This window comes from Gossypium hirsutum, chromosome D02 (genome assembly GCF_007990345.1).
Source record: "Gossypium hirsutum isolate 1008001.06 chromosome D02, Gossypium_hirsutum_v2.1, whole genome shotgun sequence".
Lineage (NCBI taxonomy): Eukaryota > Viridiplantae > Streptophyta > Magnoliopsida > Malvales > Malvaceae > Gossypium > Gossypium hirsutum.
The window spans coordinates 25,851,465-25,865,399 of record NC_053438.1 but is presented as its reverse complement, the minus strand read 5'-3'; the positions used below and the strand labels follow the sequence as shown (position 1 = coordinate 25,865,399).

The window sequence follows — 13,935 nt, the reverse complement described above, 5'->3', positions numbered from 1 at the left end:
CAAGAGGAAGGACAGATCCTATCCCACAAGGAATCATTAGAAATTGTGTGCTTGGTGAAGATTAGAATTGACCTGACCGCAAAAACGAAGCAAGACCTTGTTGAGTTACCTCTAGAGTTCAAGATGTCTTTGTATGATCATACTAGGATATGCTCGGGTTAAACGCTGATAAAGAAATCTGCGCAACAGCACGATGTCAAAATTTGCAATATGAATGATGCAATTCTTTGTCGGGGCAATGCCTCTCTCGTTGAGTCAGCATAGATTTGCCCATTTGAAGTCGAGTTTCCATCCCTTCAAGATGTTGTGGGATTTTATCCTGATCCAAATTTTTCTGTCATAGTTGCACCCCCAAAAGGTTCTATGAAAGAAATCTAATATCAAAGGAGATTCTTCGAAAGGGGTAACAAGGGCTTGCCTAATTCCAAGAGTTCAGATCCAAAAATAAAAAATAAAAAAAACAAGAAAAATCAAAATCAAGGTCAAGGTCAAGATGAAAATGAGAGAAAAAGAAAGAAGAATGAAAAAGAAAAATCTAGATCAAAATAAAAAATGACAAAAAAATGAGAGGCCAAAGCGAAAACCCGCAAAGGGCGCTTTGTGACCAAAGGTGTTTTTGAGTTGAAAACCTGAAGAGGGCGACTCAAGTTTTGAACAAAATGGGGCATGGACATCACCATTATCGAAGACTTCTAATGGGCATTGCTTTATTTTTTAGATCATTAGAGGCCGCCTCATACGCCAATGTCATCATATGCTTATATAGAATTCCAGAGAAGATGGTATTGAACTTGGACAATAGCACGATAGCTGGGGTCTAAAATCAATTCAGAAGCAGACACCACGACTCGTTAGTGAATTTCTTAGAGGTGAACATCAAGAAAATTGAAGAAAAATGACTGAGACTTATAATGACTGGCATAAGAAATCACCATTTTCCCTCCTTGCTTGCCGAACATCTATCAAGATTTCTATCAAAGCAAAGTTGTTCTCTTTGGGTTACGAGATTGAGGTAGTTTTACCTATTGAAATCCCCTCCCTCCAGGTATTAGAGTTAGAAGGATCCATCGCGATGTGATCAGTTCGACCTAGGAAAAGGGTTAAAAGCTATTCATCAGAGTCGGATGTACCAAAAACAAATGATACGAGCCCATAATGAACAGGGTCATCTCATAGAATTCCACAAGAGGGCTAGATATTGAAAAAGATCCTTCAAAAATATTCTAGAAGGAAGTGAATGCCAAACCGGGAATGTCCCTAGGTTGTAAAGAAGACCTTTTTCGGAGGAGCACTGATCCTGAGTGAGATTGCTAGTCCTACAAACTCAGATCCAGACAAGAAATATTTCGTTTAAAGAAGAAGAAAAAACCAAGGTGAAAGCCCGCAAAGGGCACTTTGAGTTAAAAAAATGAAAAATGAAAAATGAAAAATGAAAAAATGAAAAAGTAAAAATGGAGAGGCTAAGAGGAAAACCCGCAAAGAGCTCCTTAGGCCAAAGGGGATTTGAGTTGAAAGCTCGAAAAGGGCAGCTCAAATACTAATCAGAATGGGGCATGAAGCGATCAGAGCAACTCGAATCTTCGGGCATGTGGTAATCTTGTTATACCTGAATCAACAGGAAAGGGTAGGCGACATCTTGGGGCATCGACAAAGCACTGTAAATCTCCTAAACACAAGTCAAACTCAAAATGGTCTTCAGAAAGTTTGTACAGAGAAGTTCAAGCTGCGATATCTGGGGCACCCAACTCTCATATTATTTATATTGAATTTTCTGTTCTTGGAATACTTCATTCTCTTCCAGAACACACATTCCCCATCAATTTCTTCATTATTCTTCTTTACTATTTCTGATAATTTGTTTCTTCGAGCTATGCTCAAAACCAACTTTATTCTTATCCATTATTATGATCCCTTTTGGAAGCATGTTGCATTGGAATAATGATTAATGGACTAATAAAACTTTCACAAATGAGGTTTTGCATATTACTCTAAAAAGTTTCTAAATAATATAGGAACCTAAAGCAGGACCTTTGTTTAGAGCACACCAAATTTAAAGGTTGGAAATTTGATAAGGAAGTGTCTAAATTTAGATTTTTCTCTTCTGATTTTGTTGTCAAATGCATTGATTGACAAGATGTCATGTTGGTGACAAAGCTTAAATAAACAAGCAAACAACGATCACCAGGAAAGAGGAAGAGGTTACCTCGGAGAAGAGAGCCTTCATCTGCGCATAAGTCTTTGGTACGACATCTGGGGAATGGTGAAGGGACCAGACAGACTTAGATCTCGTATCCTTGAATTGTGATAGGAAAGGACTGAGGAAAAGCCATATATTTCTACCATTGGGTTGCAGTGGGAGAAAAATGGTACAAGTTGTGTGTCCTAGTGGATTGAACTTTGAAGTTCATGGTAGGGGCAATATGATTAAGTGTTTCTTTGGAGATGTCAGCCAAGCAAGAAGGCGTTGTAGCACGTTAGTGATAAAGCCTTAATAAACTTCGAACAATGATAACTTAAGCGATAAAGAAAGATCGTTGTCAAAAATGACATTCTGCATTCATGCAAACATCATTTATACATACCTAGTTAGGAGCATTTGAATCATTCTGATCATGACGTCCTAATCACTAGGCATAATTAAGTTCATAAACAAATTATACAGGTCATGTTCCCCAGAGAATAGATCGGTCAAATCACAAGTCCTATGTCCCTGGTCAGCAGTGGGATAGGTTGAAGATTATGGATCTTATCTTCCCCAGGATTAGGGAAACAGATCTAAGCGGTGAATCTTACCTTCCCCAGAAGTAGGGAAACAGATTTAAGCCACAAGTCCTATATCCCTGGCCAGCAGTGGAATAGGTTGGGAAACTATAGATCTTGTCTCCGTAGGCAATAGTGGAGCAAATCGAAGACGGCGAATCTTATCTTCCCCAGAAGTAGGGAAACAGATTTAAGCCACAAGTCCTATGTCCCTGGCCAGCAATGGAATAGGTTGGAAATTACAGATCTTATCTCCCTAAGCAATAGTGGAGTAGATCGAAGACGGCGAATCTTATCTTCCCCAGGAGTAGGGAAACAGATTTAAGCCACTAGTCCTATCTCCCTGGTCAGCAGTGGGATAGGTTGAAGATTACGGATCTTATCTTCCCCAGGAGTGGGGAAGCAGATCTAAGCGGCGAATCTTATCTTCCCCAGGAGTAGGGAAACAGATTGAAGCCGATAATCCTATCTCCTTGAAGTTACAATGGAGCGGATTAAAATAAAGGATCTTATCTCTCTAAAATTACAGTAGAGTAGATCGCATCAGGTCTTATCTCCCTGAGATTACAGTGGAATAGACCAAAGAATTCCTAATCGAAAATGGTGAATCTTATCTCCCTGAGGTTACAGTGGAGCAGATTGAAGCCAGAAATCTTATCTCCTTGAGATTACAGTAGAGCAGATTGAAGCCGATAATCCTATCTCCTTGAAGTTACAATGGAGCGGATTAAAATAAAGGATCTTATCTCTCTAAAATTACAGTAGAGTAGATTGCATCAGGTCTTATCTCTCTGAGATTACAGTGAAATAGACCGAAGAACTCCTAATCGAAAATGGTGAATCTTATCTCCCTGAGGTTACAGTGGAACAGATTGAAGCCAGAAATCTTATCTCCCTGCGGTACAGTGGAGCAGGTCAAAGCCACATCGATGAATCTTGCTTCCCCGACATTACAGTTAAAAAGATTAAAGCCACATCGGCGAATCCTACTTCCCTGGCGGTGCAGTAGAGCAGGATTAAAGCCACATCGGTGAATCTCGCTTCCCCGACATTGCGGTTAAAAAGATTAAAGCTATAATAGCGAATCTTACTTCCCTGGCGGTGCAGTGGAACAGATTAAAGCCACAATGGCGAATCTTGCTTCTCCGACATCACAGTTAAGCAGATTTACGAGTTACGAATCCTATCTCCCTGACGTCGCGGTGGAGTGGGTCGAAGCACCAATTCCTATACCTCTGAAGATACAGTAGGATGGAATGAGGCAACTCGAAGAAGAGGAGCACCAAGGTCCAGCACGACCGGGCAAAATTGGCCATTTTTTGAGTCTTTGCTCCGTTCCTGTTACACGGCAATGAGCAAAGAGGGGCAGCTATAATACCCAATTTATCCCCGGCCCACATGCATATAAAAAAACAAGTAAATAAAAATAAAAAGCCAAATAAATAAAATTAAAATCAAAAGTCCAATAAAAATAGTCCAATACAAGTTATTAACCCACTAAAATTTAACCCCACTTTGCCTAGACCCTAGCCCAAACTAAACACGACCCAACTAAAATCAAACCCAAATACCTCTAGCCCAAAACCCAAACAAAAACCCTAGGGTTTCTGAGATCCCAGCCGCCGCAACAGTGGCCTCCACACACCGCCATGAGCACCTCCGTACATGCCACATCCGCGCCTCCGTACATGCCACACCCACTGCCTCCGTACACGCCACGTCCCCTCCACCCCCACACGCCGCTAGCCTCCATACCTGCAGCAAATAAAAACAAACAACAGCACACAAAGAAGAGAAAAAAATTAAAAGAAGAAAACAAAAGAGAATGACAGATTTTGTATTTTCTTTTTTGATTCTGTATCTTTTCGGTATATAAACCGATTGCAAAGAGAACAGAAAAGACACATGCGAATATTGTATTGAAAAACCTCTTGAAAGGAAAGAATAGAAAAACAGTTTCTAAAGGTGATTTACTTTGGAATTTTCGTTTGATTTCTTTTTTTCTTCTTTTTTCTCTTTTGTTTTTTTCGCATTGGCTCTCATCTCTTTCAGTGAGAAAAGTGAAAGCGAAAGGAAAAGGCCCTAGAACTCATACCTGGGGTTGGTGTGTCGCCGAATCCCTCCTCCATTCGGATCGAAGTTGAATGGATGGGGGGACTTTCGTTTCTTTGAGGCGGCGCAGAGAGGATGGTTTTAGGGTCACTTAGGTTTAGTTTTTCTTAGTTTAATACGGATTATTAAAACGGCACTATTTGGGCCCTGTTTCAATGGCTCTAAAATGGTGATGTATTGAGCTTACCCGATGAGCCGACCTAGATGCGACTAGATCCGCGTGTTCTGGGGTGGGGAGAAATATTTACGCGCTTAGTCCCTCGCTTTTAAAGCGAATCCAAATCAATCTTTTTATTTTTTTAAATTCTACCTGACATGTCACTATTGTTTCATTTTGGTCCCATGCATCCTTTCATTATTTATTATTTGCACCCCTATGTTTTGTGTAGTTTCAATCCGACCCTTAACCTTTATTTAAATCGTTTTAATATTTTCTGCATTTTAAACTATTTTATTCTACAGTACTTTATTTAGTTATTTTAAACTTTTGTATGTAGTTCATATTTTAAAATATATATATATACGTTATTTAGTCTAAATTTTTCTTTATATATGATATTTTAAAATTTAGTTATCTTTAAATTAGTTATTTTAAAATTCCTCTTTTATATATTCTATTAAACTTGTTGTGTGTTTTTTTTTTCTTATTTTGTAAATCATTTATTTTAAATTATTCTATATGTTATTTTATCATTAATTTGTTATATATATTAATCATTCTAAAATTATTTTAGATTCTCTACTTTAAAGTAATTTATATCGATTATTTAAAACACGTGTTCATATAATATTCATTTAAGTTTTTATCATTTATTTAAATTATTTTACATATCTTATTTTAATTTCTATTCCATTATATTTTTATTCACCGCAACTTGGTATACACATTATACATATATTTTTGTATGAAGTTCTCCATTTTATATATATTACCTTTTTATATATACTACTTATATAGATTAATATATAGTATTAATATATTAGTTATTTTTATTTTTGGCATATATTTATTTTAAGATCTTTTTGTATATTCTTTATTATTATTATTTTAAAACCCTAGTTTTTATCTATGTCAAACTTCTTATACATGCTATTCTTTTTATATTTTTATACGAATAATCCATTAATATATAATTTCCCTTCTTTCATGTTGCCTTTTTTTTGTGTTATTTAAAAAACTTGTTACATTTTATTTAATTCGCTTGTTACTTTTTAATATTAACTTTTTAATTCATTTTGCTTGCTAATATGGATGTTAGTATTTGCATAATGTAGGATATAAAATTGTCGCTCTCATGTATATGATATTGTTTATTCGTATATATTAAATCTTTGCTACTCATTAGTGCATGCTTTAGTTTACGAATTATTACTTCACGTTGTACATTATTATTCAAGCGTTTTTTATTCATTCAAAAGATTACAAATGTCAAAGTTATTTCATACAAAAGTTTCAAGATAATGCGATACTCGGGATTTTGAATCTTCGAGAAGATTGAACCCTAAAGTATTGGGTTCCAATTTTCTTCGTCGAGCCTAAATAATCGAGAATATTCGCTAATTAAAGCATAAATAAAAAGCTCATTATCGGGAATTCGACACGTTGTGTCCTAACGCATTGGATGTGACATGTTGTTTCCTCGAGACGAGAATTTTTCTAAAAATAAAGGCAATATTCGATATTTAGGAATTTTTGTGAAATCGAACCCTAACTTACTGGGTTTTGATTTTTTTCATTTGACCCAAATAATCGTATATCCTTCTCAAATGCATAGGTTTTAAAAGTCAAACTTAATTTTGAGGATTTGAAATGTTGCACTCTAACTTACTGAGTGTGACAATTTATTTCTTTGGAATAAGTGAACCTTATCATCCAATTCATTTTATTCAAAATAAAAGGATCGAATTTTAAAATCTTTTCAAAATTTCGACTTTAAGACATTAAACAATCAATTCGGTACCAATTTTGGGCGTCACGAGGGTGCTAACCCTTCCTCGTACGTAACCGACTCCCGAACCTGTTTTCTCAAAATTCGCAGACCTAAAATTATTTTCAAGGTGATCCGATCACACCATAGTAAAAGATCTGTGGCGACTCCCATTTTATTTTCAAAGTTGATCCCCGTTTTTTTCTTCTTTTCCAAAAAGTGGTTTCGACACTTGGGTTTAAACAAAGTATGTAAGATTTATAGTGGAAAAACCTAATGAATTTTGATTGAGTTATATGTTCAATTATATAATGCTAAAGGTTGAAAATAGGCATATTAGAATACTATACTGGGTAAATTGGTTGAAATGTGGTAGATGAGCATTGTTTAGGGTGTTAAGAATTGAAGCATAGAAATTTCATGAAAACAGAATGCACGTCGCAATGACAAACTTCTCACATCGCGGCAAGATCAAGTTAGTCAGTAACATCGCGACGTAGAGCTCCTGACATTGCGACATCAATTTGATAGTTTGAAACATTGTAAATTAGTCCTTGATTGACTATAGACTATTAAATGAGCTGTCGTAAGCTCATACAAAATTTAGATATGAATTTAATTTTTTTATAAGTGCAAAATAATTCTAACAACTTAAATTATATGATAAGTTGAATTGTAATTAATTTTCGTTGCTCTGACAACGAATGTGGTATCTCGATGCCTTGACCTGGTGATCAGGTCAGGTATGGAGGTGTTACAAATCGCCTCAGTTTAAGTTGCTACATCATGCTACTGCATTCAAGGTCACAACATACATCACTTGGTGTCATGAGAATATTCCTTGTTTTGACTATTTTTACATTTTACTCCCTAGTTCAGCATCAGACTGGTATGAGAGCTTTCGTAAGCCCACTCTTGATGCGGATTTGAATAAATTCTAAGAAATCTTAACTTTTAATTGTATGTATGATTTTCCCCGTTGAATATTGAAATGAAATCGTAGTTGATTCGGTAACAAATGTGACATCTCACATCTTGGATTCGACACTCAAGTCGGGAGTGGAGTGTTACAACTACGTCGGCATTCCCTTGGTTAAAATACTATGAGGTTGTTACACTCAATGATCTTTTGATGGTCCCATCTTTGAAGGTGACTGTGCACATGCTAAAAGCGGGTGACCAAGAGAATGAGGTGCCTGGGTGATTAGTCACTGAGTGACCAGCCAAGCAATAGAGGGTCATTTGAGCACTTGGGTAGGGAGAATATGCAAGTGTTGTAGGTTGGGAGGTAAACAAAAAATCATCTAAAGAAGTTTTCCTAATGTCTTCTCATGATGTCACGTGTCGCACCTAGTGGGTGGTATAACATAAATCAATTATATACCAATATAAATATTATGTTGAATTAAAATTTTAATCTGATATCAACCAAGGTTGTAATGTAATAGAAAAAACCTCAAATGAAATGAAGTACAAAAATTCTGATTTTACGTAGCATAACGAGCAGACATTTTCTAACACAAAATTTCAGATTTGTTCTCTCATAACTACACATATCCATTGGAAGGTTAACTCTCCTAAACATTTACAATTAGATACTCAACTAATTAATCTATTAACTGACTGTTAATCAACATGTTAATATGGTAAAAATAGTCAATTAAAAAGTTTACATGTTTTAATGAGGTATTGAGTATCATTTTACAAAATTTAATTAATTAATCGAAGTTACTTTATTTAATTTAGTATTTATAATGATTCAACAACTTATATAATTAATTATAAGTTAAAAATAGGGAACCTTGCATGTCCTATTATTTTTGTTTTGGTTTCTAAAAATAAATTTAGAAACGAAAGTAAAAAAAAAAAAAGAACCACTTTTAAAATTAAAGATAAATTAGAAAAGATAAATTTTTCATAAATTAAGTTTAAAATAAAATAAGAAATTTGAAGAAACAGGCAAAGAGATGCAAGTGATGAAAAAGAAAACAAAGCTTAATTGAAAATTTGTACTTTAAACTATATTTTTTCTCAATTTGATACATAAACCTTTTTTTCGTTAAAACTAATAATAGTAACACATCAGCACTCAATGTTATTTTCTGGTTTTATAATTTTAATATTAATATTAATTCAAAATAATTATTATAATATTAAAAAATTTTACCACCCCTAGCCACATCCCTCTCGGCTCCCTCCCCCACCACCGCTCTCCCTTCCCCCACCCCGACCTCCTAAGCAACCATTCATCAATAGCTTCACCTCCCACTAGAGCTAACCATGAAGGCCATCCTCTAGAAACTAACCCCCCTTGAATCACAAATTTCTTTGCACTTTTAGCAACTGAAACATCACTCTTGTCGAGGTTGCCGAGAGGGACTAGGGTGGTGGAGATGAGGGAGTGGAAATATATATTTTAATATTACTATAATTATTTTAAATATAAAATTAAAAAATAACACAAGTGCTGATGTGACACGATATAAATGGTCAATGGTTTTTTTTAACGGTCTTAGATTTGAAGGTGATTTGGGTGAGGGATGGTTTAAGTACCATTTCCGATAAAAAAAATAGGTACCCAGTTAAGAAAAGAGGTATAATTTAGGGTGCAATTTGTCATTTAAGCCAAAAAAAAAAAGAATAAAAGAAAGAATAATGGATTTAACCACAACCCTCTAATCAATAGGCTTAAATTATATCAAAATTACCTACCAAGCAAAACAATGTTTGTTCATCGCCAAAATATGTTTCACCCTACCTCTCAGACGAGAGACTCACTACTATCCAAACAAAATAATAGCAACATAATGCCATTTGAACCATATCTACCGCCAAAAGACAAATTTACCACAAGAGTCCCTTTACCCTTTCCATTTGATTGGAAAAGAAAAAGCAGCAGCCCCTTAGCTTTCTACAACAAATCCTCATGATAAAGATGAAGCCCGAGCCCAAAGCGAGCACAAGCTCGCCGAAATGCCATCGCTTCAGCCTTTTGTACAGGATCTCCATAACCAGGATCATCAACCGAAGCAGTCCCTGTAGACTCCCGATATATCTTGCACAATGATACAAGAATAAAAACTCGAAGTCATCAGCTACTCTAGTCAGATATAATTATGCTAAAGAACAGAGAAGAAAATTTCATTATCAAATGCAATACATTTTAACAACTCTTCAATACTAAACGTCAAAGAACTCATGTGCATGAATACGTTCGATACTACAAAATACCACATCCAGCAATAATGGAACTAAAAGGAAGTACAATAACAAATTAACAATCACAATGCAGATGTAAGACATTCATATAATCTAGGATAATCTCAAAATAAGTTTACCAAGAGATTCATATTCTTTCTTGTAAAGATGTCCAACTCTGTGAGCTTATTAGAAATACTACAGTCTAAGCATCAAACTTATCAAGTTCATATACTGCTCCCCGATTTTAGGATTTTCAACTCTTAAACAAGCCAGCTGCAAGTTTTTCCCACCTACGACAAGGCAAGCCAACTACAAAATAATGTTCAAGCTAGGAACATAAATAGACTGTTTGCAAAAATAGCATCATACAGATAAAACAATCCAAAGAAACTTTTGTTTATGGCTTATGGAATTGAACCTGATCTTGTAAAGCACCAAAGAAAGTAGAATATGGCTATAGAAGTTTCAATGAACATGTCAATATGTCATTTTCAACTTGTACCACAATAACAGTCACTAAGAGGTTTAACTTCCAGAAATTTATTCCATAACAAACTTGCCTTTGATCTTCTTGTTAAAAAAAGGTTTACAGCTTGTCACCCAAAAAAAACGATAATCCTCTCAATGTGTGAATGAGAACCAACTGTTTCTACCAATTGCATATTAAACTTGTAGTGTAGACCACACTTACCAACTTGGAAACAGGCAACCATGGAGTGATCAATCCACTCTTTTAACTTTTAAACCTATATTGTCTATCGATTGTGAACTTGTATTTTCGAATAAATTAAGAAGAAGAAAATCAAACCTATATCACAAGAGAGAAAAGTTCAGTAAGACTGTAGCTCACTCTTGCAATCACAATTCCATCCTTTTTCCACTCATTGAAGAGCAAAAATCGCATCCCTCCTTTATTTATATACTGGTAAGGGAGCCCCATCAATAATATTGTTGATTATTGTATCCTCTAACAGGATGCTTTTTTTTTCAGTTGTTTTTCTCTATGGCTCAATTTAGAGCTTGGCCGTTGTTAAACTAAAGTATGATATTAGGGCTTAAGTAAAATAATTGAAGAAATGAATCAATGACAGTGTCTTAAAGCATATTGGAGTGCTTGTGGTTGGTATGGTATTTTGAAGAACTATAAGAGTCAAGCTAAGAACCAGTTTTTTCTTTTCCAGATATCTAGGCATTGTCTCACTGATGGAAGGTATAGTAGAAATTGACTAATAATAATAATAATAATAATAATAGCAGTCTACAGAATAGTAGAATTATGCAATTTTATTGTTTAGAAAAGAATCCCGTTTATAATTCTTCAAAGGCTTTTTTTCTTTTTTTGCCTCGAAAAACATTTCCCTTTCCTTTTGCTTTTGCTTCTGAAAGCAAAAATGCAAGTGGAAAAGCAACAATCAAATGCAATGCATGCAATGATTGTGTTAGTCTTACCCATAAAAATGATACTGTTGCTCGTTTAATTTTAAAATTCCCGTTTTTAAACCTTAACAACTTTCCATTGTAAGCTAATAGAATTCATTAGTTGAAAAGTAACTACTAAGTTTATTGCTGAAAGATCCTAGGTTAGAATTTAAAGGATAATTATTCAAATAATCTATAAATGAGCATTTTTTATTTTCTTTATGGTCAAGATGATACAGTGGTCTTAAAGCAATTAATTAGTAAGCATCCTGTCATTCATTTTTCAATTATTTTACTTCAGTCCAAATGTCAAACTTTAGTTTAACTACAATAACCTACCTCTAAATGGTGATAGCAAAAGAGAAATAAGGCCAAAACTCTATCATAGAGGAAAAGAATAGAAAAAAAAAATAGTAAGCATCCTGTCAGAGGATAAAATAATCAGCAATATTATTGATGAGGCTCCATTACTATTGGTCATAAACCAACTTAAAATTAAACGAGTGATCTTTCCATCTTTATCTACCACAAAACCAGGTAAACCATGTTCACTGAATTCAGGCAAAATGAAAAAAAAAACTTAAATAAGAAGATGACAGCGTAAGAAGCATTTGGAAAGCAACTTAGTAGCAAGATTAACGAAGAAGCATGCATGTGAACTAACAAACATAAGTTCACAGGATGCATGTCATAGCGTGAATCATAAAATAGATAAGATACCTCAGCATCCGTCCCATAGAGTGTTACACGATAGACAACTGATACAGACTTCCCGTCAGCAGAATAAGTAATATTGCGAACCTCACCAGACCATTCTGCACAATAGGTGGTACACTAAAGAATTTTAGTCAAAATCTCAGTAAGCCATAAGAAATGAAATTCCTCCAGCCAGAATAATTCCATCTTAACCATACCTGGAGCATGCAGGTTCATAATCCGATTTACAATATGCCTGAAAAGAACAAAAAGAAATGATAAGAAACCAAGTAAACAAAAACCATTGTCACTAGAATGCCAAAGGAGACCAAAAATTGACAAGAGAAAACTGATGAAAATGCCGACTTGTGAAGACCTACAATGGTAAGAAAAAAGAAGGAAAAGTTCTTTTCTCAGAGTAGTGCTAGCAGATTCCATGTATCAAATACGAGGCATGGTACAGAAGCAAAAATCATAGCCAGCAGCGGTTCTATGCTTCCAAAATCAAGTGCGTAAAAAGTTAAATCCCACAGCATATGTATGCACTAAACATCTGCATTAAATTAAGCTTACTGATTACAGTTTGTATTATAATGTTCAAGGTTTGCCACTAATTACATCTCGTCTCTAAAATAACAGAGCATATATGGAACAATAATTTTGTTGGTCTCGTTTGAACTCAGCAGTTTGCTCAGTCAACAAGCGAACAAACAATTGCTTCATTTTTGCTGCAAAGTTCTTTATCATTCCTTCTGAAGTCCACGCTCCAAGCACTAAACCCTAAACCTAAAACTACCGTAGATAAATTGCAGTAATCGTTTTTATACTCCTCGTCTCGTAGCTAAATTGCAAGTAAAACTTCTCATTTTCGTAGGCTTTTTGTTACAAGCACCCATTGGATTTTATTTGTTAATCATAGCCTTTCAATTATGTCTTTCAAACAACATTTAAGTCAAAAGCAGGTTTAGTAGCACTCGGTGATTTACAGGCATAAAACTACTAGATACTTAATACACGTGAAAAAAAACACACAAATTTTAGTAAATAAAAGAGAGAAGATGATAGGACCAGGGGATATATTTGATATTGAAGCCATCTTCGGTACGGAGCCTGACGAGGGAATCTGGGACTTTTTTATTGAGTTCTTTGAGAATGTCGGCGAGCGGCCTGCTGATTCCTGCAGTGGGGATGGCGTCGTCGTCGTCGTCCGACTTTGTTGAGAAGGATACTAGTCGCACAAGTGAGGACAAAGATTTTGTCAAAGGAGGACGTGTCAAGGGTGATGCGGCAAGGGTTTTAATCGCCATTGAAGAAGCCATTTGCCTTTCCTTTCCTTCAAACTCCACAAACTCAGAGACAGCGCGGCAAAGTCTGAAGTCTAAAGCCGTTTCCAAATTTTGATTTTCTACTAATTCTGTCTGCAAGAGACAGAAAAAGAAGAATAGGTATGGGTCTTGAATTTTGGCTCAGTGTAATTTACTTGTAGAAACTCTTCGGCTTTTAACGTAAAATTGGAAAGATGAAAATTTAAAGGTAAAAAATAAGGACAGATAAAAATTATAATTTTTTTCATAATTGTGCTTAATAGAAAAAAAAATCATTTCATTATTTGGTAGAATTAAAACACAAAAGGAAATAAAATAAAACATCTAATAAAATACATACTTTTGAATTAACATACATATATTTTTTTATGTCTCTCCTCTTATTATTCTATTTTTATGCACTATAATGAAAAATAATTATTTCTCTTATTTCATTTTCTCTCACTTTTCTTGATAACCAAATACCATCAAAATTTAGGGTAAGTTTAAATGGA

The 13,935-nt window shown here is 34.9% G+C and overlaps 1 protein-coding gene across 1 annotated transcript; it reads right to left on the bottom strand.

The window, feature by feature from the left end:
• Positions 1-9,460: 9,460 nt before the first annotated feature.
• Positions 9,461-13,607, bottom strand: LOC107910636 (DNA repair RAD52-like protein 1, mitochondrial). The gene is made up of 4 exons (XM_016838565.2): positions 13,185-13,607; positions 12,335-12,372; positions 12,141-12,235; positions 9,461-9,855 (listed from the first exon to the last, which is right to left on the bottom strand). The coding sequence occupies exons 1-4, from the start codon at positions 13,433-13,435 to the stop codon at positions 9,712-9,714; spliced, it is 528 nt and encodes a 175-aa protein (XP_016694054.1). The 5' UTR covers positions 13,436-13,607; the 3' UTR covers positions 9,461-9,711.
• Between the last annotated feature and the right edge of the window lie 328 nt (positions 13,608-13,935).

What these genes read in the sequence shown, in the direction of transcription:
- LOC107910636 (XM_016838565.2), bottom strand. Translation starts at nt 13,435, where the DNA reads ATGGCTTCTTCAATGGCGATTAAAACCCTTGCCGCATCACCCTTGACA. An exon ending in AATATCAAATATATCCCCTG is followed by an intron (nt 12,373 to 13,184) that starts GTCCTATCATCT and finishes TGTTCTTTTCAG; the next exon opens with GCATATTGTAAATCGGATTA. An exon ending in TCTATGGGACGGATGCTGAG is followed by an intron (nt 9,856 to 12,140) that starts GTATCTTATCTA and finishes TCATTGTGCAAG; the next exon opens with ATATATCGGGAGTCTACAGG.